We start from the raw sequence: 25,227 nt of genomic DNA, 5'->3' as shown, positions 1-25,227 counted from the left end.
ACATATCTTCCCCAAGAAATTAGGTGTCCTCTGTATAGGCCTCGCATGAAGTCACTATGCTGTAAGGAGTCCATGCATGAGAGAACAGGCCCAGGATAAATTTGAAATTTTTATTTTTCTTCTTGTGGAATCATCTAGTATAGAGTCAGACCTGGGTTCAAGTTTCAATTAGCAATTGGCACTGTAGAAGTCACTATACCTTCCTGAGCCCTAGCTTTCCTAGATGTAAAATGGAGATAAGAACACACATCACAGGATTATTAAATGACATAACATATATAAAGTGCCTATTAGAGTGTCTGGCTCCTTCTAGGCCTTCATCAATTACTTCTCTTCAATTCCTCTGCCTTCCCCTTCCTGATGCCCTTTTTACCACTCCCATATCACAAAGATAGTGATACTCTGGATACTTCAGTGCCTCCAAAATCATTACTTTCTGATTTGGAGGAGGAAATTCAATTTTAAGATTTTAACGGGAATGCTACTTCCCATTGGTCTTTAGTTATGAGAACTAAACCAGATGCTTGTCTTAGCAGAGGGAAGGGAAAAAAATTGTGGCTGAGTCCTACAATATGAAGCTATTTTTTCATTATTCATAACCTTATTATCAACATTAAGAAGACTGGCTTGAGGTAGGACAGGAATTCAAAAGGTGTGTTCTTGGAGCAATCAGCAATCCAGCATAGTATGTATCAGGCATTCACGTCGATTTGGTTTTGAAGAGTGAATTTTTTTCTCTCATTTTTATTGTTGTTATATCTTCTGATATGTTTTAGGTCTTCTTCTGAATGACTCTCCCCAGCCACTAGCTCATTCTCTTTTTTCCTGTGGGTGTGCCTGGTGTACATCAGGCCATTATAAAGAGCATTTAGGGGATTTGAGAGAGGTAGTGTTTCCCTAGTCAAGGCTGTAGTGCTTTTTAGGTGCTGCACAACTAGAGAAGCCACCAGTAGATGTAATGGGGATACCACATTCCCTTTCTATGTAAACATAGCTTAGGTAAAAAGATGGCAGTTAGGCCAAACAAAAGGGATTTTTTTGCCTCGGTTTCATACTTTAAAGAACCTTGGCCATCTGATTACATTCACCTGTAAATCTTTTCTGTCTCTCCCATGTTTTCTTTTGGGCTTTTAATAAGTACTTCTTCACTAGGTCATTTTCGCCCAGAACTTCTTAGCCAGCCCCCATGCTGCCACATACCATTAATTGCCTCTGAATCTTCTGAGTCTTGGTTTAGCTCTAAAATAAGTCATAATGACCATATCATAAAGTTGTTTGACTTAAAAGTAAACACATAAAGCACAGGGTCACCTGGGTGGCTCAGTCATTAAGCATTTGCCTTTGGCTCAGGTCATAATCCGGGGGTCCTGGGATCAATCCTGAATTGGGGTCCCTGCTCCTCCGGAAGCCTGCTTCTCCCTCTCCCCTCCCCCTGCTTGTATTCTCTCTTTTGCTGTCTCTCTCTGTCAAGTAAATAAAGTCTTTAAAAAAAAAAAACAGAAACAAAACCAAAAACACGTAAAGCACAAAGTCAGTCGCCTTTCAAGGCCTAAAGAAATGTTTTATAAGTATTCATTCCCCTTAAGTATATGGGCATCAAAAGATTTTGTAAACTTTATCTATTTATAGATGTCCCCATTTGTAGGCAAGAAATGAAAAAGTTCAAATATAGGTAAAGTGCCTCACAAGTAAAATAGTCACCGGTGCGCCTGGGTGGCTCAGTGGGTTAAGCCGCTGCCTTCGGCTCAGGTCATGATCTCAGGGTCCTGGGATCGAGTCCCGCATCGGGCTCTCTGCCCAGCAGGGAGCCTGCTTCCTCCTCTCTCTCTCTGCCTGCCTCTCTGCCTACTTGTGATCTCTGTGTCAAATAAATAAATAAATAAATAATTTAAAATAGTCACCAAAGTAAGATTTTTTTGTTTTTCTCTTCTCTGGTTCTTAATTTTCATTACCTGCCAGATACAGTATTGGTCTTTGGTCAGTGAGATCAGGGTTACCTTCAGGAGATTTGAGACGTAAGGAAAGCTCAGTGGACTTCTGCAGATTTTCTGAATGGACAGGTCTAGCCATCACTGTTTTACTGTTATACATAAGCTATCAAATCTTTAGTTGATGTTTTAAATTTAATACTTATTCTCAGATTTTTTTTAAAAAATGCTTATTTAATATAAAACATTTTATTTTATTTTATTTTTTAAAAAATATTTTATTTATTTATTTGACAGACAGAGATCACAGGTAGGCAGAGAAGCAGGCAGAGAGAGGAAGGGAAGCAGGCTCCCTGCCGAGCAGAGAGCCTGATGCAGGACTCGATCCCAGGACCCTGGGACCTTGACCCGAGCCGAAGGCAGAGGCCTCAACCCACTGAGCCATCCAGGCGCCCCTAATATAAAACATTTTAAAACATAAATAATTACTTACTGTGCTATCAGTCAGCATTTATTATTGTTAATAATTTTGGTGTATTTCCTGCTAAGTTGCCTTTTTATACATAAGCATTTTAAATTTCTTAATAATGGGGGTTTTTAACAAAATTATTGTTATTTTATTGTTTAAAAGTAGTGTGAATTTAGAAGGTAGATCTGGGGTTATATCACCCCATATGTGAAATCAGGTTCTGCCATTTGCTACATGCCAAATGGTTACTCTCTAAATCTGTTTCCTTATCTATAAAATAGGAATAATAATAGTATGTATTTATTAGGTTGTTGTGAGAATTTAAGTGAGGATAAGTCAAATGTTCAAAAATTATTCTTATTATTGCTATTATATTCCAATATCAAAAAACTTTTAAACTTTTTCCCTCTGATTATGAAATTAATAGGTATCTATTATGGAAAAATGCAAAAGAGCATATAAAGGAAAGCCATCCATCATTCCACCCACCACCCAGAAAATAGAAAACCACTTTTTACATATTCTTTTCCAATCTTTTTAGATACTTACTTTTAGGGGGTGGAAGGGAAGTAACTTACCATTTACTGTTGATAGTAAATCAACTAAATGGGATTCTTTTTTAACAATAAAACATATTTAAAACATCTTTCTTCACTCTTTACTTCAGTATCTGATATAGTATCATAACTACCCCTAACTATCTTCTCACCCTCACTCCAAAATCAACTTAGGCTAGCTCTTGACTCTTTTGTACTTTCTTTGCTATGCTATATTTTAGCATAGATGCAATCATATTATATGTTCAACTTCAAATTCTTATTTTTTAACTTAATATTAAGTATTTTCCCATGTCCTTAAAAGTTTTTTAGATAAGGCTTTTCAGTCTTTTTCTTTTTAAATTGTGAATATTTCAAATGCATGGAAAATTTTGCTGTCTTCAACCTGTTTCAGAACCTTTTGTTTTTATGTCTGTAGAAACCTATCCTAATTTCTTATTTTTATCTCTACAGAGTAAGGGTCAAAAATTAGAACCCATTCCTCATCGAAGACTAAGAATGGTAACAAACACCATTGAAGAAAATTTTCCCCTGGGGACTGTGCAGTTTTTGATGGACTTTGTGTCACCCCAGCATTACCCACCCAGAGAAATTGTGGCTCACATCATCCAGAAAATCCTGCTCAGTGGCTCCGAGACCGTGGATGTCCTAAAGGAGGCCTATATGCTTCTCATGAAAATTCAACAGTATGAACCTTAGATGTTGGTGACTCTCCTAGGGAACCTGGACTCAGGGCACAGCTTTCTCTTGCCTGAGCTTGACTCAGCTAACCATTCAAGAGTGTGACTTAGTATGTCAGTGTTATTTGGGTTGCAAGTGACAGGAAACCCAATCCAAACTAGCTTTAACATCTGATAACAGAGAATTTGACTATTCATGTTACTAGAAACCTAGGAATAAGATTTAATTCAGTTCAAAATTGTTACCAGGATCCATTTTTCAGTCCTGCTTTGCTCTTCTTTTCAGGATCTACTTAGTAGTCTTTTCAGCTTCCAGCTTTTATGGGACAGAGAGTCCACTTCCTTTATAATCACACAAGATTTCTGAAGTTGAGTCTTACGGGCTTTAATTGCCATAACATAGGACATGAGCTCTTTTTTAAACCAATCACTGTGAACTGAAGGATAGAATATCATGATTGGCTAAATATGCTTCATAGGCTTCATCATAGGATCCTAGTAGATAAAACTAATGGGCTAGAGTAATAAAGTATTGATTTCTTCAAGGCAAAATTGGGTTACTAGTGCCTTCCAAAAGAGAAGTGGATAGTGAAAGTTGCACTACCCTCAGGTGACATGGTATCATGTCAAAGGATGGGCAAGAGTAGTGAGAATAAAAGGAGGTTTCTTGTTTCTGTCATCTTCCACATCCCATCCCCTCTTCCACTGAACTCTCCAGAATTCTAATTGGTGTCATTTGACTTTCAGGCTACATCCAGCTAATGCCAAGACAGTGGAGTGGGACTGGAAGCTGCTCACTTACGTCATGGAGGAAGAGGTAACATAACAATTATGAGGGTGTGTCTTTTGCACAAGTCTTAATTAGAAACAGAAGTGATGGCAAATCTAGTAGTAAAGTCTTTGACCTTATTCCCTCCTTGTACTCCCATCCCCACCAAAAAATCCCTGTTAAAATGGTATATGCTGTCTTCTAATTCAAAATTAAGTACATTCACTTATCCCTCCCCTTCTTAAGATTCCATATAAAAGAACAGTAAAGGAATAGATAAAGATATAGATATAAATCCATGGCAATGAAGATAAGGGGAAGGGCAACAGACCTGAATGAAAACTAAAAGAACTAAAGGAAATGTAAGATTGTTACTGGTGAAGCTAGACAGAGAAAGCCACAGGCTATAATACATGCAGCCAAGGAGTGAGGAAATCTACCCTTTAGAGCAGAGAGTTTTCAACTCAGAAACACAATATATATAAGAGGGTTGAATTCAGAGATAGGCCATAACTTTGTTAAAAATTTGTAGATAGAACTGACAACCTCTCCATTCTTGAGTACAGAAATTTCAGTCATCAGGCTACCTAATTTCAGGGGGAAAGTCAGAGGGTTTATTGTCTAAAAACATTGAATGAACTATCTGTCATAAACAAAGGCACCTAGTATAGAGTTGGTATTCCAGAAAAACTCTTCCGCATTCTGATTTCTAGGGATCCTTAAACTTAATTGCCAGCTTTCTGTCTGCTCACCCAAAGCACTTGGATGGAACAAATTACTTTCAACTTAGAATTCTAAACTCAACCAAACTATTATTCAAGTGTGAGTGTAACATAAAGACATGTAGGAACTTGAAAAAATACCCCCTCGCCCCATTTCTTTGGTTACCTAAAGGTATGCATCAAAAGAATGAGAATGGAGGAGTAATAAAGAGGGAGGCACAGGATCCAGGGAACACGAGATTTCTCCAAGAGAATAATAGAATTCCTAAAATTATGTTGAATAGTAGACCTAGAGAGCATTCACTCCGGATTGGAACAAAATAACTTAGGACTTTGAGAATTATCTCAGAAACATCACCAAGATGATAGACAAAGGAGCTCCAGGCTATTGTTCTCCAATGGAAATGCCAAATTAAGAAAAATATATGGACCAGTATACTTCTGTGAAAACTGTGGAGATAATTGAGAATCTCTAGTACCCAAAAAAATGCATAATTAAGAAAGGACTCAATGAAAGGAGTAGGAAATCAGGGTTATTTTGTGTGTCCATGCCCCTCCTCTACCTACCGTAGCATGGTGCAACTGGTAGGAAACCTCACACATCCCAGCTCCTCCCTCAGGGTGGAAACAAAAGAGTCGACTTTGAGTCCAGTGCCCTGGCTTGTTAGGGAGCTGCCCAACGGATAGTTTTTGTCTCACGTGACTCAAATCACTGATGGGAATAATGGTATAATTTGAAAGCTGCTGAAAAGAGAGGTGAGCACTGCCACATGTTAGAGCTTCAGGAATTTTGTAGTTCCACAGGCAGTACCAGGGGAGCAGGAGGCTGCATTCCTGAGAAGAAACAAAGGCAAGCCATTTAGGAAATTAAGACAGATAAAAGCACAGATACAAGCCCAGAGAAAACATATCCCCAGGAAAGTTCTAAGAAAATCCAGGACCTTTATTCAGGCTAATTGGTGAAGATCTCACCCTGCATAAACTCAGTGAATAGACTGAGAAGGGTGTTTGTTTTTTCCAAATGCTTAAACCTCAACTAAAGATTACAAGGCATATGAAGAAATTGGAAATTATGTCCCAGTCAGAGGAACAGAATAAAACTCTAGAAACCAACCATAAAGTAACACAGATCTCTCAACTTCCTAACAAAGAGTGTTTTTGAACTATCTCAAAAATGCACAAGGAGGGGCGCCAGGTAGCTCAGTCAGTTAAGTGTTCAACTCTTGATTTTGGCTCAGGTTGTCATGGGATCAAGCCCTGCAACAGGCTCTGTGCTCAGCACAGAGTTGGCTTGGGAGTCTTCCTCTCCCTCTGCTCTTGCACTTCCCTTCTTCTCATGCATGCATACGTGTGCACACACTCACTCTCTAAAATAAATAAATAAATCTTCTTGGGACGCCTGGGTGGCTCAGTTGGTTAAGCAGCTGCCTTCGGCTCAGGTCATGATCCCAGCATCCTGGGATCGAGTCCCACATCGGGCTCCTTGCTCAGCAGGGAGTCTGCTTCTCCCTCTGCCTCTGCCTGCCATTCTGTCTGCCTGTGCTCGCTCTCTTTCCCCCTCTCTCTCTGACAAATAAATAAAATCTTAAAAATAAAAAAATAAATAAATCTTCTTTAAAAATGCACAAGGAGCTAAAAGAGAACAGGGATAGACAACTAACTGAAGCATGAAAATGATGCACAAACAAAATGAGAATATTAAAAAACTATTAGAAAGAATCACACATTCTGGAGCTGGAAAGTATAATAACTGAACTGAAAAATTCACTAGAGGGATTCAACAGCAGACTTGACAGGTAGAAGAAAACAGCCAATGAACTTGAAGGAAGGTTATTTGAAATCATTGAGACAGAGGAACAAAAAGAAAACAAAATGAAGAAAATTGAAGAGAGCCTAAGGGACTATGGGATATCATTAAGTGGACCATATATGCATTATGGGAGTCTGAAGAGAAGAGAGAAAGGAGCAGAGAGCTTATTTGAAAAAAATAGTGACCCTGAACTTCCCAAATCTGAGGAAAGAAATAGACATACAATTTCATGAAGCTCAGTTCCAATGAGGTTAAACTAAAGACCCACACCAAGACATGATACAGTCAAAGTGTCAAAAGTTAAAGACAGACTCTTGAAAACAGCAAGAGAAAAGTGACTTACCATATACAAGAGAGGTTGCATAAGATTTTCAGAAGATTCTCAGCAGAACCTTGGAAGCAGAAGGCAATAGAATGATATATTCAAAGTGCTGAAGGAAAAAAAAAAAAAAAGCTACTAGCCAAAAATACTATATCCAGCAAAGCTATCCTTCAAAAATGAGGGAGAGCAGGAAAGAAGCAACACATCCCATACAGGATCTCAATAAGATAATCAGCAGATTTCTCATCAGAAGTTTTAGAAGCCAGAAGGTAGTACGCTGATATAGTCAAAGTGCTAAAGAATAAAACTCAACCAAGATTGCTTTATTCAACAAAATTATTTTTCAAAAATGAGACAGAAATAAAGACATCCCCAGATAAAAAAAAGCTGAGGGAGTTCATTTCCACCAGCCATGCCCAGCAAGAAAACCTAAAGGGAATCCTGCAGAGTAAAACAGAACACTGATAGTAACTTGAAGCCATACGAAGAAATAAAGATGTCAGTGAAGGTAAATATATGGGCAATTATAAAAACTACTATTATAACAACATTTTATAACATTTGGTTTTGTATATGGTTAAGTGACTAATTCAAGTTTCATAATTATTAGTCTAAAAGCTAGTATTATTAAAACTTTGAAACTCCACATTTTGCTTTCTACATAATTTAAGATAATCATTTAAAAGAATTACTAATTTGTTTGTATGAAGGTATAGTTGTGTGACATCAACAACCAAAAGGGTGACAGACCTATAAAGGAATAGTTTTTATGTTATTGAAGTTAAACTTGTATGAATTCAAATTAGAGCATCAGAATATTAAAGTCAGTCATGATGGTAACCACAAAGACAATAGCTATAGAAATACACAAAAGAAAATGACAAAAGAACTTAAAACTTTCACTATAAAAATATCAACTAAGACAAAAGACAATGATGTAGGATATAAGGAACAAAAAAGCTATAAGGCATTTAGAAAACAACACAATGACAGAAGTGCATCCTTCCTTATCAGCAATTGCTGTAAATGTAAATGAATTAAACTCTCCAGTCAAAAGACATAGATTAGCAGAATAGATAAAAACACATGATCCAACTACATGCTATCTGCAAGAAACTCACTTTACATCAAAAGACACAAGTAGGTTGAAAGTGAAAGAATGGGAAAAGATATTTCATGAAAACAGTAACCAAAACTGTACTAATATGAGACAAAATAAACTTTAAATCAGAAAATGTTGCAATAGACAAAGGAGTACATTATATATTAATTAAAAGATTCAATACAGCTGTAAGATACAACAATCATAAATATTTATGTACCTAATAATAGGCAGTCAAGATATGAAGCAAAGACAGAATTGAAGGGGAAAATATAGAGAGTTCTATATTAATAATTGGAGACTTCAATACCCCACTCACATTAATGAATAGAATAACCAGAATAGAAGATAGGTAAGGAAAGAGGAAAAAATTAAATAAACTTTGCAATAAACCAACCAGGTCTAACAGTTATATGCAGAATATTCTACCAATAACAGCATGCTCCTTCTTCTTAGTGCACGTGGGACATGTTCCAGGATAAACCATGTGTTAGGCCACTAATTAAGTCCCAGTAGATTTTTGTTTTGTTTTGTTTTAAGATTTTATTTATTTATTTGACAGATAGAGATCACAAGTAGGCAGAGAGGCAGGCAGAGAGAGAGGAGAGAGGAGGAAGCAGGCTCCCTGCTGAGCAGAGAGCCTGATGCGGGGCTTGATCCCAGGACACTGGGATCATGACCTGAGCCAAAGGCAGAGGCTTTAACCCACTGAACCACCCAGGCGCCCCCCCCAGTAGATTTTTAAAGATAGATATCATATAAAGTATCTTCATTTTATGAAACCAGGAATCACCCTGATAATTAAAGCCAGATACAGACACTAGAAAAAAACTGCAGTCCAATATCCCTATGAACATGGATGCAAAATATTAGTAAACCAAATTGAACACCATGTTGTATGGATTATACATCATAATCAAGTGGGATTTATCTGAAAATACAAGGATGGTTCAATCTACAAAAATCAATCAGTGAAATACACTACATTAACAGAATTATAGACAAAACCACATGGTCACCTCAGTTGAGGCAAAAGATGCATTTGATAGAATTCTACACATTTCCTCATAAAAACTCTCAACAAACTAGGAATAGAGGGAAACTATCTCATAAAAGTACTATATGGCCCACAGCAAACATCATATTCAGTGTTGAAATATTGAAGTTCTTCCTCCAAGATTAGGAATAAGGTAAGGATACCTACTTTTGTCTCTTCTATCCAACATAGTATTGAAAGTTCTAACCAAAGCAGTTAGGCAAGGAAGGGAAATAAAAGACATCCCAATTGAAAAGCAAGAAGCAGAATTATCTCTATTCATAGACAACATGATCTTATATGAAGAAAGCCCTAAAGATTCGACACAGAAAAATTGTTAGAGCCAATAAACAAATTCAGCAAAGTTGCAGGATACAAAATCAAGACACAAAAAGCAATTGCATTTCTGTATACTAGCAATCTGAAAAAGAAGTTAAGAAAACAGTTCTATTAACTAAATTATCAAGAACAGTAGAATACGTTCTTAGGGTGAACCTAACCAAAGAGATGAATAATTTGTACACTGAAAACTATAAAACTTTACTGAAAGAAAATAAAGAAGACATAAATAAATAATAAGATATCCCATGCTCATAGACTGAAAGAATTAATATTGTTAAGATGTCAGTAGTACCCAAAGTAATCCACAGAATCAGCACAGTCCCTATCAAAATCCCAACAGCACTTTTTGCATAAATAGAAAAATTTATCCTAAATTCATATGGAATTTCAGAAGACCCTGAGTAACCAAAACAACCTTGAAAAAGGAGAACAAAATGGGACTATTCATACTTGTTGATTTTAAATATAAAGCTACAGTCATCAAAACAGTGTGGTACTCTCGTAAAGACAGACATACAGACACATGGAATAAAATAGAGAATCCCCCTCCAAAAAATTTTGTGAGTATGGCCAAGTGATACTTATCAAAGGTGCCAAGACAATTCAATGGAGAACAGATAGTCTCAACAAATGGTTTTGGGGAAACTGGATAGCCATATGCAAAAGAATGAAGTTGGATTCTTCTCTAATACCATATACAAAAATTAACTCTAAATGGAATGAAGATCTCTGACATCAGACCAAAAATGATAAAACTGTTAGGAGAAAATATAGCAGAAACCTTCATGACAATGGATTTGGCTTTGTTTTCTCTGGTATGACACCAAAGACATGAGCAAATAAAAAGACAAATGGAGTTATATCAAAGTTTAAAACTTCCGTGCATCAGAGAACACAGGAGTGAAAAGGCAGTCTATGGAATGGGAGAAAATGAAAGTCACATATCTGGGGGTGCCTGGGTGGCACAGTTGGTTAAGCATCTGCCTTCAGCTCAGGTCATGATCTCAGGGTTCTGGGATCGAGCCCCACATCAGGCTCCTTGCTCAGCAGGGAACCTACTTCTCCCTCTCCCTCTGCCAGCTGCTGCCGCCCCTGCTTGTGCTCGCACGCTCTCTCTCTCAAATAAATATTTTTTTAAAAATCACATCTGATATTAATATCCATAATATACAAAGAACTCCTATAACTCAACAACATTTAAATATTTCACTACAAAACTGGCAGAATTAAAGAAAAAATTGAGCAGCAAACTAACCTGATTTTAAAATGGGCAAAGGACTAGAATAGACATTTTTCCAAAGATGATATCCAAATAGCCAATAAGCATGTGAAAGGACACTCAACATCACTAATCACAGAGAAATGCAAATCAAAATTATGATGAGATATCATTTCACACTCAACAGTGTGTTGGGCCCCATGTTGGGCTCTGCGCTGGTCGTGGAGCCTACTTAAAGCAAACATTTTTAATGAAAATAAATAGTGGCAAGGATGTAGAGAAATTAGATCCCTTGCCTGCTGTGGGTAGGATTATAAAATAATATAGCCCCTGTGGAAGATTATATAGTGTTTCTTCAAAAAATTAAAACAAGTACCATATGATCCATTAATCCCACTTCATATATTCCCACAGGGGTATATATGTAAAAGGATTGAAAGAAGGGTCTTGAAGAGATATTTGCACACCCATGTTTATAGCAGCATTATTCACAATAGCCAAGAAGTGGAAGTAACTGAAGTATCCATCAACAGATGACTAGGTAAACAAAATGTGGTATATACAGATAAGATGAAACATTAATTTTGCTTTAAACAGGAAGGAAATCCTCCCATATGCTACAGCATGGATGGTAGCATAATGAAGACAAAATACTAAGTGAAATAAGCCAGTTACGAAAATACAGTATATAATTTGATGTACCTGAACTGTCTATAGTAGTTATATTAATATAAAAAAGAAATGGGAGCACCTGGGTGGCTCTCTTGGTTGGGTGTCCAACTGCTGATTTCACCTCATGTCTTGTACTCTGGATTGTGGATTCAGGCCCTGTGTTGGGCCCCATGTTGGGCTCTTCGCTGGTCGTGGAGCCTACTTAAATTAAAAAAAAATTTTTTTTAAGCAAATAGAATTTGGGTTACCAGGGTCTAGGGGAAGGGGGAAATTGGGTGTTATTTTTCAATGCGTGTAGAGTTTCATCTTGCAAGATAGAAAAGTTCTGGAGATCTGTTGCACAATTATGTGAATATGCTTCACAGTACTAAACCATACACTTAAAAATGGTTATAATAGTAAACTTTGTTACATGTTTTTTACCACAAATTTACAAAGAAAACAGGAAATAACAAATGTTTCCAAGACAGTAGAGATACAGGAAGTCTCATAAATTGCTGGTGGGAATGTAAATGGTACAGCCGCTTCAGAAAACAGTTTGGCAGTTTTTTAAAAAAAATTAAACATAAGCTTTTCATATGACCTAGCTCTTCCACTTCCAGATACTGACCCCCCAGCTGAAAATATATGTCTAATAAAGGCTAACATGTGAATGTTCATAGCAGCATTATTCATGATAACCAAAAAGTGGAAACTGACCAAATGTCCATCAACAATTGAATGGGTAAGCAAAATGTGCTATATTTGTACATGGGAATACTATTCAGTAATTTTAAAAAACGAGCTCTTGATACATGCTTATGACATGGACAGACCTCAAAATAAATATTAAACTAAGTAAAAGGAAGCCACGTACACAAGGTCACATACTGTATAATTCTGCATATATGAAATGTCCAGAAGGGCAAATCAGTAGAGTCCAAAGTAGAGAAGTGTTTTTACTTGGGGCTAGAGGTGGGAATGGGAATTAACTGTAAATAGGCATGAGAGATCTTATTTCAGTTATGAAGATGTTCTTTTTAAACATTATTTTAGAGTGAATGAGCACTCATGAGTATGGGGAAAGGCAGAGGGAGAGAATTTTCAAGGAGACTGCACACTGAGCATGGAGCCCATCATGGGACTCAATCTCATGACCCATGAGATCATGACCTAAGCTGAAACCAAGAATTGGACACTTAACCAACTGAGTCACCCAGGTACCCCATGAGGATGTTCTAAAAATTGATGCTCGTAGCTGCCAAACTCAATAAACTTACAACAAATCATTGAATTGTACTTTTAAAATGGGTAAATTTTTGAGGTTTAATAATAAAGTTTTAAAAATGAAAAAAATTGGAAAAGACAGGTATTCTCAAGATTCAACACCATTCTTGAGGAGTTGAAAGAACCAAAGTGTTCACTGTAGGCAGTGTACAGAGAATAAAGAAAGAAACTTTGGGAAAAACAAAAAGCTTCAGAAGAAAGGAATGATTTTCTTAGTATACTATTATATGGATTTCCATCATCAGTCCATGGAAGACTGCTAGCCCCCACATAAAGAGCCTTGTAACCCAGATGTTTCTCTCTCTCAAAATCATAGCCACCAGTCTCTCTCCTATGCCATAGTAAATAATTTTAACGTAGTATTCATACTGTAAATACTATTTATTATAATATTTAGAATCAATTTATATACAAGGCATAAAGGAATTTTATTAGCCTTGACAGAAAACAAAAGCCTAGAAGATAAAGATTAGGGGATGAAAAGGGATAGGATCTCTCAGAATAGTAGGGTTGCTATAACATCTTTATCTCAATCCCAAGTGGGGAGTCAAGAGATACTATCTATAGATGTTGGAACATAAATTGAGATAGTTATTTTAGGAAGAGCAGGAAAATGGCACAGTGAGTTAAATCCTTATCTAGCACAGCAGAAGCCAATAGGTAACATCTAAAGTTAATAAATCAAGAAATAGTGATCAGAGCACCTTTTTTTTTCTTTTTCTATTTGACATTGTCCCTTTTTAAATTAACATATAATGTATTATTTATTTCAGGGGAACAGCTCTATGAATCATGTCTTAACACAATTCACAGCACTAACCATAGCACATACCCTCCCCAATGTCCATCACCCCACCACCCCATCCCTTCCATCCCTCTCCACTCCAGCAACCCTCAATTTGTTTCCTGAGACCAAGAGTCTTTTATGGTTTATCTACCTCTCTGGTTTCATCTTGTTTCATTTTTCCTTCCCTTCCCTGTCTTGTTTCTTAAATTCCTCAAATCAGTGAGATAATATGATAATTGTCGCCCTCTGATTGACTTATTTCCCTTAGCATAATACCCTCTAGTTCCATCCGCCTTGTTGCAGATAGGAAGGTTTTGGGTTTTTGGTGGCTGCATAGTATTCCATTGTGTGTATGTGTTTGTATATATATGTATATGTAAATATATACATACCACCTCTTATTTATCCATTCATCTGTTGATGGACATCTAGGTTCTTTCCACAGTTTGGCTACAGTGGTCATTGCTGCTATAAACATTTGGGTGCACGTGCCCCTTTGGATCACTACATTTGTATCTTGAGGGTAAATACCCAGTAGTGTGATTGCTGGTCGTAGGGTAGCTCTATTTTCAACTTTTTGAGGAACATCCATGCTGTTTTCCAGAGTGGCTGCACCAGCTTGCATTCCCACCAACAGTGTAGAAGGTCTTTTTAGAGATGATTAGGTTAACTTTCAGAAGAAAGAGTTTAAAATTTCCCTCTAAGGTACTGCAGGGGACAAGCAGTAGTGGAGAGTGAGGGGTGTTAGTGGAAGACTTCCATCATAAATCTAGCACAAGTACTTGATTTTTAAAACATCATTTGCACCAATTAATAAAGATAAGAGAAAAAATACACACATTTGGAAGACAAGGTTATCCATCCCCACCTCCTCTTTAAAAAGGAAAAAATTATTTGTGCTTACCATGTTTATTCCTCTTCCTGCTGACTAAACCATACCCTAGTCCCTGAGTATATATTCTCAGAGTATATGCTTACCCCGTAGTGTTTGAAAAGCTTCTTAAGAGTCCAGCAATGGTTTAGGGCCTCGTTCTTTGAATTTTCAAAGCCTGAGCTCCTGGACCTGGGTCCCAGCACTTGTCTCCCAGTAAAGGGAAACCAGCAAATGGTGTTATGTCTGCCTGGTGTGTCACAGGTCCTTACAGTGATTTTGGTATGGTTATGGTTATCACCACGTAAATCACAGAGACACTGAGACTAAGAAGGACAAGTTGAATAAGGTGTGGATCTGAGTTTAAAAACGTCAAGCAAAAATAAATACATAAGGTCTGTGTGCCATCAAAGCCCACATTCTTACCTACATTAGTTGGGCTTTCTCAGTTAGGATCATTTCACTGTAACAGAAAACCCAACTTAGACTTGCTAGAACAATGAAGATATGCATCAGCTCACATTACTAGAAGTTTAGCAGTGGTATGGACATCTTGACTGCTCAATCAGCAGCCCAGCAGGGTCATTTAGGAACCAGTTTTTGTCTCTCTGTTCTGATAGCTACAGTTTGGGGTTTATCCTGAGACTGATAGTCAAGTTCAGTGAGAGACTGACTTCTCATGGCTATATGTCTCTTAAAATTAGGAAGCCTGTAGTCCTGAGGCTCCAGGCTCCAAGACTGCCCTATTTTCCCTTTTTTCTAATGACGTAGACTGCCTGCTCTCAGGAACTTCTTTTAGGTACAAACTTGTTGCCGCATGGCCTTCCCTTGGTCTGCATATTTATGAGAGCCCAATACTCACTGTCATCAGGAAATTGAGAGGAAATACTTCTCTTTTTTTGCCCCCACAGGGACAGAATCTGCCTGGGCGAGTCCTTTTTCTGCGTTATGTGGTACAGACCCTGGAGGATGACTTCCAGCAGATCCTGAGGAGGCAGCGACAGCACCTGCAGCAGTCCATTGCAAGCACTGTGCTGTCCTGCGACAAGCAGCCCCACAATGTCAGGTAACCAGGGTCTGAGCCCGGGGCTGACGAGAGGTTGGGAGCATAAGGTGGGCAGCGACTCAAGCCTCGAGAACATTGGGGGGATGAGACTAGAGTCACTTGATAGTATAACAGTGATAGCTATTAAAACTATAGATGATCTGGGGCACCTGGGTGGCTCAATCATTAAGAGTTTGCCTTCAGCTCAGGTCATGATCCCACCGTCCTGGGATCGAGCCCCACTTCAGGCTCCCTGCTCAGCAGGAAGTCTGCTTTCCTTCTCCTAGCCCCCCTGCTTGTGTTCCCTTTCTCTCTGTGTATCTCTCTCTGTCAAATACATAAATAAAATCTTTTAAAAAACCACAAAACTATAGATGATCCTACAGGGTGTCTGGGCAGCTTGGTCATTAAGCAAGCAGCTGCCTTTGACTCAGGTCATGATCCTGGGGTCCTGGGATCGAGTCCCGCATTGGGCTCTGCTTAGCCTGCTTCTCCCTCTCCCTGTCCCCCTACTTCTGTTCCCTCTCTCATTGTATGTGTCTGTCTCTCTGTGAAATAAATAAATATCTTTTCAAAACAAAACTATAGGTGATACTAAAAGAAAAATCTCTCTGTACCAGCTCTGTGCTAGGCACTTCAGCCTTCGTGGTTTTTCTCAAGATCATCAGATATTCTTTGGTGTATTTCAGAATTGTCCAGACAGCCTCAGGAGACCCAAGGGGAGATCTTAACTATGCAAAACTTTTCACAGCTTTCATAAACCTCGATTTATTTTCATATTCCTGAGTAACTCAAAATAACTTATTTGTCACTACTAGTTTCTAAAAAGTAATATATGATAATAGGTCATGTGGCTAACAATCCAGGACAAAATGGTAGCTAGGAAGCATGTGTTCTTTTTTGTAGAATCAGGGCAAGAGAGAGCTTCTGGAAGCTTCAGAGCAGGGAGACACCATATCCTTATATCGGTGGGAGAAATTGTGATTTCTGGGGTGGTGATCTCAGGCTGGAATTTTCCTCTGCGAATTACAACTCTTGCTTTTTTTTTGAAATGGTTTTCACCAGACTAAAGTACCAGCATCCTTTGAAACTCTTCCATTCATGTTTATGTTCCCATATGTTCTTGCATGTTTGTTAAAAATAGTATTCTGTGGGCCAATTTAGGATATTAATTGTTACAACTACTTCAGTAGAAAAGGAGGAACCTTCATATTGTTTTGAGCATCATCCAGCTTCCCTGCTTAGTTTGCATGGCTGTCTTCATTTTCCGAGACATGGCATTTTATGTAGCTTAAATGTTAATGACTGTAGGATAGAAAACCAGTAAGTAGAGAATCTACAAAAAGCACAGAATAGCATAGTTGTGTTTTGAGTGGAAAAACGACAGTTTAATTAATGAGAGCAACTCTAGCAACCATTCTGCTCTGTGAGCATAGGCACTGGACTGAGTGGAAGACAAGGGACAGACCTACTTGACCCAGTCATGTCAGTTGCTTTCGTTTCTACTTTGCACTATGCAGAGTGTGATCTCGGGTTTAAGGTTTAAAGGTAGGCATTTGTGGCTTCATAGTCAAGCCAGATCCTCTATTTTGCTTTTTATCAACAAGAATAATCATCTGTTCAGATGAAGGAAAAACTTGTTGTTTTTGATTCACTAAGAGATGGATATTAGATTGAGGTTGTGGTTACACAGATGTATACATCTATTTATCAAACTTATCAGGTAAAAACCTGTGTGCAATTTATTGTACATAAACCTTAAAGATGAGTTTTTGTTAATTGGAATATAGCTGATAAATGTTGTATTAGATTTAGGTGTACAGCGTACTGATTGGACACAACTGTATGTTGTGCTTTGCTCACCACAGTGTGGCCACCATGTGTCACCACACTACATTGCTATAATATCACTGATTACATTCCCTATGCTGTACCTTTCAGCCATGTGACTCATTCATTCCATAACTGGTAGCCCGTGCGCCCTAACCCCCTCCACCCGCTTTCCTCATCCTCCCACCCCTTGTGCTCTGGCAACCACCAATTTGTTTTCTGTATTTATGAGTCTGTTTCTGGTTTTTTCTTTTGTTTAGACTCCACAAATAAGTGAAATCAAATGATATCTGTATTTCTGTGACTTACTTCATCTAGCGTAATACCCTCTTGGTCCATCCATGTTCTCACAAATGGCGAGATCTCATTCTTTCTCCTTTATCCATTCTGTTGGTGGACACTTGAGTTACTGCCATGTCTTAGCTACTATAAATAATGCTACATAGAACATAGGGGTGCTGTTCTGAACAAAAGATTCACATCAGCCATGTTTCCTTCTCAAAAAGGAAAGAAAACTCTATTATTAATATTATTATTATTATTATTATTATTATTAATTATTATAGAAGCCTAGTAGAAACAGAAAAGGAAATGGACCTATGCATAGATGAAGGTAATAATATACAAAACATGAGAATAAGGCAAAGTCACATCAAATCAGGTACTTAACAACATCCAGCCTCAGCAGCTGGGGAAGCCCCGTGGAAACAGCCAGGCTGAAGTCCCGACTGAGAAGCCTGGGCAGAGCATCCTCCCCTCGGGCGAGACTTCTAACTGACCATTCCCATAAGGGCCATATTTATAGGGTAAATAACAGGGTTTGAAGTTAAATATTTGTTTGCCTACATGCAGTTTGGAGCAAGCTGCATTTCCATGTTACCGTATTTCTATATTTTCAAGGAACCTGGGCTCTGTGTGTCTGCCTCCCCTCCAGGATTCCATTCCAGGAAGTCAGCCCAACATAGAGTAGGAGGGCATGTGAGACAAGAATTGTAGCCCTTGGTGTCCAGAACAGAAGGGCCAGTTCTGACCCAGAGGCCAGAAAATGTATTTCAAACAACCAGGCTTCCAAGGCTATTCACATAGCATAAGCTCACAAACAACATTCCTTAGCCTGCCTGTGTACATGCATGTCCATATGGTCGGTTATGTGGGAGAAATCACAAAAACATCTATCCATACGGAACAGGTGTATGTATCTTTTTGAATTCATGTTTTCATTTTCTTTAAATACCCAGTAGTGGGATTACTAGATGATAATGATATGTCTGTTTTTAAATTTTGAGGAACCTCCATTCTGTCTCCCCAGTGGTTGTACCAATTTACATTCCCAGCAGTGCATGAGGATTCCTTTTTCTCCACAACCTCGCGAGCATTTGTTATTTCTTGTCTCAAAGATAGTAGTTTTTAAAAAGAGGGAGAGAGAGCAAGTCAGTCCCTGTAGTACCCGTTCATATGGGGCTTTCTTTTCTTTTCTTAACTGTGCATACAAAGAGTAAACTAGTTCTATAAGATTTAAGAAATACACTAGTTCCCAAGTCCCTTCACCTGCATTTTCCTTTCCCACAAGGGTAATCACTTTACTTGTTTAAGTGATTTTTTGGATATTTACCTCTGTATGACTAAATAACGTGCTTGTGTTGCTAATTCTTGATTTTCCATTATTAGCTATTATTTGTTGACTTTCTACGTGAAGGATAAGAAGTTAGCTCATTTTCCTCCCTACCTCCTCCCTGACACACACATTTCCCAGCCCCCATACTATTAATTGATTTATATCATAATTTTCTTCAGATCAATATTCAGTGTTTCTATTACTGGACTATGTGTGCTAGTCAGAGTTGAGCCAAGTACTAAACTATGATTACTTTTCCTTTCATTTATACCTTTGTGTTTCCTTAGAGTTAATAATTGCCTTACTTTTAGTTCCCCTGTATTCTTTGTGCATATTGGAAGTCAACCCTAAATTCTCTGTTTGGTCTAAATCTCCCCTAAAGATGTTCATTTGCACTGGGTAGTCATCTTCTTCTTAAAGACCTCCTTCAGGGGGCACCTGGGTGGCTCAGTGGGTTAAGCCTTTGCCTTCGGCTCAGGTCATGATCTCAGGGTTCTGGGATCGAGCCCTGCATCGGGCTCTCTGCTCAGCAGGGAGCCTGCTTCCCTCTCTCTCTCTGCCTGCCTGCCTGCCTTCTGCCTACTTGTGATCTCTATCTGTCAAATAAATTAAAAAAAAAAAAAAAGACCTCCTTCAGTCTGGATTGGTTGTCCTCTTTGCCAGTTTTTATCATAAATGTGAGAATTTCCTTTACTTCATGCCAAAGTTGCATCTTTTGTGTGTGTTTGTCCTATATCTTCTCTTTCTTGGTTTACTCCATTATTTTGATGGATCAGTCTCCAGTAGCTTCCTTTTTTTTTTTTTTTAAGATTTTATTTATTTATTTGACAGAGTTCACAAGTAGGCAGAGAGGCAGGCAGAGAGAGAAAGGGGGAAGCATGCTCCCTGCTGAGCAGAGAGCCCAATGCGGGGCTTGATCCCAGGGCCCTGAGATCATGACCTGAGCTGAGAACAGACGCTTAACCCCTTGAGCCACCCAGGCACCCCAGTCTCCAGTAGCTTCTTAGAAATGGATGTAGGAAGTAAAATTTTTGAGATCTTGTATGTCTGAAAATATTTATCTTCTCATATGTTGATTGATGACTGTATAGATATTTAGGATGGAAATAGCTTTTCTACAGAACAGTGAAGGAAATCTTTGATTTTCTTCTAGCTTCCACAATTGCTGTTAAGAAGTCATAAGTTACTTTGATTACTGGTTTTTTGTATATGCCCTAATTTTTAACTCTGAAAATTTTTAGAATCTTTTTGCCCAGTATGCTTGTTGTAGGTCTGTAATTCATCCATTGTTCTGGGCATTCAGTCTAGAAACATCCTTTATTCCTGAAAATAGAGTTTTTATTTCCATTGTTGTGTTTTTAATTTCCAAGGGCTTTTTTTTACTTTGTCTCTAAATGTTCCTTTTTTTTTTTAAATATTTTATTTATTTATCAGAGAGAGAGGGGGGAGAGAGCGAGCACAGGCAGACAGAATGGCAGGCAGAGGCAGAGGGAGAAGCAGGCTCCCCGCCGAGCAAGGAGCCTGATGTGGGACTCGATCCCAGGACGCTAGGATCATGACCTGAGCCGAAGGCAACTGCTTAACCAACTGAGCCACCCAGGCATCCCTAAATGTTCCTTTTTAAAATTAATTAATAGTATTCTGTTCTTTCTTCTTTCATGGATCCATATGTTCTCATATCTTCAATGATACTAATGATGGCTTTTGTTTTTGTTTATTCTCTGCATAGTCTTATTTTCTCCCAAGTTGCTTTTTTAGGGGGAGAGGAGAGTTGGCGTTGGTTATTTTGGTCTTTGTCTCTCATAGTAGAACATTTCCATACATGTCTGGTATGAATAGACCTTGGTAGTCTATCCGAGTTTAAGGGTGACAGACTCAGCCGCTGATGAAAGCTCCAAGTACATGGGAGGACTTGTCATTTCTGTACTTCCCTGTAGGTGGAACTGACTGCCCGTTTCTTAGAAAATACCTTTGGTGTCTAGGTCTTTCCTCTTGGGCTGGATGGGTTTTTCAGAGAAGACTTCCAATCTCCTACAGAAAGGGTAAAGACTGGGATGCCAGGTTTTTGGAAGACAAGTGTGGGGAAATAGCAAGGGTCTCTGTGTTCAGCATGTGTGTGTTCACTTCGTGCTGCTCTTTTGCTTTGGTGCCCTTGCCTCCCAGCTGTGCCTGGTGTCCTAGTCCAAAGACCCTCTGTTTTATTGCTCCACAGTGTTAACCTGTAGTGTAGAGTCTAAAATGTTCTTAAAGAGCATACAAACCATCCATGCTTATTTTCCCTTATATCCTTTCATTCTCCTTCAAAGAAGCTTTGCACTGCCATTTGCACAGCTTATTGAAGATTCTTTTTTTCTTTCCTTTTTTTTTTTTTTTTTTTGGTAAATAGGACTAAATAGAATTGCTCTTCTCTATTGCTGGTTTAGGCTTCAGCTTTCTCAATTCTGCTAAGTCAGTTAAAATCCATCCCTTTGCTAAAGTCATAGACTTAGATTCTAAGAATCATCCTTAGGGATGCTTGGGTGGCTCAGTCGGTTAAACATCTGCCTTCAGCTCAGGTCATGATCCCAGGATCCTGGCATCAAGCCCCACATGAAACCCCTCATCAGGCTCCCTGCTAAGCGGGGAGTCTGCTTCTCCCTCTCCCTCTTCCCCTGGTTGTATTCCCTCTCTTGCTTTCTCTCACTGGGTGTTGTGTAAGACTGATGAATCACAGACCTGTACCCCTGAAACAAATAATACATTATATGTTAATTTAAAAAATAAAAATGATCCTTAAAGGGGAAGCTGGGTAGCAAGGTCGGCTAAGCATCTGATTCTTGATTTTCAACTAGGTCATGATTTCAGGGTTGTGAGATTGAGCCTCACATCAGGCTCTGTGCTGGGCGTGGAGCCCACTTAAGATTCTTTCTCTCCTTCTCCTTCTGCCCCCATCCCATTTCTCTCCCTCTCTTAAAAAAAAAAAAAAAAATCATGGGTTAAAGCCTCTGCCTTTGGCTCAGGTCATGATTCCAGGATCCTGGGATTGAGCCCCACATCAGGCTCTCTGCTGATTTGGGAGCCTGCTTCCTCCTCTCTCTCTCTGCCTGCCTCTCTGCCTACTTGTGATCTCTGTCTCTCAAATAAATTAAAAAAAGATCATCCTTAAAACATGACATACTTGCCTTACCTAGTTAATTGGTCACTCCTGGTTTTATAATCAGCATCTCTTAAGCCACCCCCCAAATTAAAGGCTGGGACCTTGATAATTACCTGCATCTAACCACACATCCATCCCCCATCACCTACTTTTGCACCTTCCTGCATCCAAAGTGATCAGCATTCTGTATGTTCTTCATTTCCTTTCCACTTTTGTGTAGTTTTATTATATCTAAATGCCTGTAAAGTATATGTTTATATTTTAGTTCCTTCCTACTGTATATTATAGGATATCATGCTATACATAATCTGTTGAGACTTATTTTTCACTTTATATTATGGAGTATTAAGGTTTGTCCATACTGTTACTTATCACTGTAGCATACTCATTTTCAGTACTATGTAATATTCTATTGTGATTATACTTCATTTCCCTTCCATCTTCTAAAATTTCACTGTTTTTGTCTCTCTTCCTTTTCTCCTCTTCCTTGCGGATTTTTGAAAGAATTATTGACTCTAGCATCAGTGGGATTTTAGGAAGGAACAAAAGTAGAAGTATGTATTAAATCCACCATTTTTACCTGGGTTACCTAAATGATCTTCAAAAGTAATTTTGACTATATGAGATGTTTTTACCTTACTAACTTTTAGAGCCTTCACTGTGCATAAAGTATGACTCCATTGCACATACTGTAAACTTCTATTATTAGCATTAGTAGATGACATGTAATCGTAGAAAGCCAGCAAGGATCTCTGTGGTCATCCAGTCTAACTTTCTGTCTGCTCAATGCATGTTCCTAATCAGGAAGCCATGGATAGTACTCTTTGACCCTAGAGGTACCTTTCAGTAATAACTCAGAAAAATGTTGATATTTCTTTAGCTTTTGTAACCTTACTACCACTAAATGTGGGGTGTCCATTAGACTGTTTAAATATTGAAAATCACCTCAAAACCCTTTTTGTTGCCTTTGGGGAAATCTAGGGGCCTCGGAGCCCAGGTTAAGGCTGTGGTTTTGAGCCTCATACAATAAGACAGAAGTTTAAGGGGTGCCTGAGTGGCTCAGTCATTAAGTGTCTGCCCTTGGCTCAGGTCGTGATCCCAGAGCTCTAGGATCAAGCCCCACATTGGGCTCCCTGCTTGGCGGGACCCTGCTTCCCCCTCTCCCTCTGTCCCCTCTTGTGTTCCCTCTCTCTCTGTCTCTCTCTGTCAAATAAATAAATAAATTTTTTTTTTTTTTTAAAAAGGACAGAAGTTTAAACTTTTTTTTTTTTTTTTAAATCTTTTTTCTGTTGCAGGGATGTCATCAAGTGGCTGGTCAAAGTAGTAACTGAAGACGGATTAACTCAGCCCACAAATGGGAATCAAACCTCTTCAGGAACAGGAGTCTTAAAGGACAGCAGTAGCCATCCTTCTCCCCAGCCCAACCTGACAAAGAACACCAATCAGCTGTAAGGGGCAGGCACAAGTTTTCTTTCCCAGGGCTGTTGGAATTTATTGCTTTAGAGAACAGCAGCATTTCTTAAGTTTCCACAAAATTAACAAGCTCTTATAACATAGGCTGATTCTTACTAAAGACTGTCTTAGTTTGGCTACAGGCTCAATTCTAATGCCAAAGTTAAACAAGCAGATGCTTTCCCTCTCAGATGAATAAGACTTAACTAAATGAATGTAAGTTTACAAAGTTAAAGTGAAACCAAAAAAAAGGGGGTGTTCCATGAGACAGTACCAGCTCACAGCTCCTCATCACTTCAGCTGACCACTGATAGAAAAGGAGGAGTCATGGATAGTGGGTGTTCTAGCAGCCTCTAGTCCTCAAGGACCTTCAGGTCTCTCCTGCAGTCCTAGGAGAAGAATAGCAGTTTAACCTGCAGATTCTAACAGATTATAACAGCAATGGCTCAGACCAGGGAAGGTCCCATCACTTTAGACCACACTGAAAAGAGATTCCTAGCATTTCTTTTAGGGGTTGAGAGTGGTTTTGGCATTTTTGAGACATGCCAGGATTGTAGGATTCAGACCTGTCCTTGCACAAGTAACCTACTGTGCCACGTCGGTCATATTGTTAAAAGCCAGTCACACTTGGCACTTCAAATACAGCATTTGTGCCTAAATGCACAACACTATTTTATAATCTAGTTGCACCAAAATGATTTTCATATAAGGTCCATGGGTTTTAACTAAGAGAAAATCTCATATGTAAAAGGAGAATGTTTAGAACAATAAAGCATCTGCTTGACAGAGTGGGGGAGGCCCTAAAGTTGGGTTATCCTAGAACCCCAGTATACAGACCCAAGAGAGAGACAGACACTGTTCCTTCAATGGGAGAAAAATCTTTATTATAATCTAAATTATTTTATTATAATATAAATTAATATTTTTATTTATTGTAAGTAAATATTACTAGAAAAAATAAGGCCCTCTATAAGTCAATTTATCATGATGTTAACAACAATAGACACTACCATTTACTATTAATGAGTGCATATCTGCCAGTATCTCACATAGCGCTCACAACTTTATGGAATAGGTGGTATTATTCTCCCTTTTTTAGAGAGGAGAAGACTTGGGCTCAGAGCAGTTTAGTAATTTGTCAAAAGCTGACCAGCTTGTCATTTGCAGAGCCAGAATCTGATGCCAAAGCCCCTGGGCCACCTATTGTATTACTGACTGCAGTTTTTCTGAAAACAGAGCCCTTTCTTTTGTCACAGATAATAATGCATGTTTAAAAAGGCTGACTTCAGGCCAGGCCCACCTTTCTGAGGGGTAGCCTAGATTCTTTCTGCTACATCAGCCTGGCTTTCTCCCATATTTAGGTCTGATGAGAGAGAGGGTCACAGTCCACCAGTTGAAGCTCTGAGACTGAACTTAGTAAAAGATAATTGTAAAGGAACCAGTGACAGGAAAACCATATGGTAAATATGTATTTTCTTCTGTATCAAAGAAATTTGAATAACTAATAGTCATTCTGGACCAGTTTTTTCATCTGGAAAATAGAAAAGTTATAGACTAGATGATCCTTAAAGTTCTCTAGGTCCTTAAGATCAGATGT

General features: G+C 38.5%; 1 protein-coding gene across 2 annotated transcripts in view; it reads left to right on the top strand.

Moving 5' to 3' along the window:
* The window catches only part of SIMC1 (SUMO interacting motifs containing 1), a 72,128-nt gene that overhangs the window by 27,616 nt on the left and 19,285 nt on the right, over window positions 1-25,227 (top strand). The window contains exons 3-7 of one of the 2 annotated variants that reach the window (XM_032336968.1): window positions 3,408-3,640; window positions 4,382-4,451; window positions 15,464-15,618; window positions 23,474-23,626; window positions 24,992-25,090. In XM_032336968.1, the coding sequence (XP_032192859.1) occupies window positions 3,408-3,640; window positions 4,382-4,451; window positions 15,464-15,618; window positions 23,474-23,626; window positions 24,992-25,090 (710 nt within the window). The remainder of the gene's footprint in view (window positions 1-3,407; window positions 3,641-4,381; window positions 4,452-15,463; window positions 15,619-23,473; window positions 23,627-24,991; window positions 25,091-25,227) is intronic. The other variant, XM_032336969.1, reaches the window with a different exon arrangement.

This window comes from Mustela erminea, chromosome 3, assembly GCF_009829155.1.
Source record: "Mustela erminea isolate mMusErm1 chromosome 3, mMusErm1.Pri, whole genome shotgun sequence".
Classification (NCBI taxonomy): Eukaryota; Metazoa; Chordata; class Mammalia; order Carnivora; family Mustelidae; genus Mustela; species Mustela erminea.
This window is presented reverse-complemented; position numbering and strand designations above follow the sequence as displayed.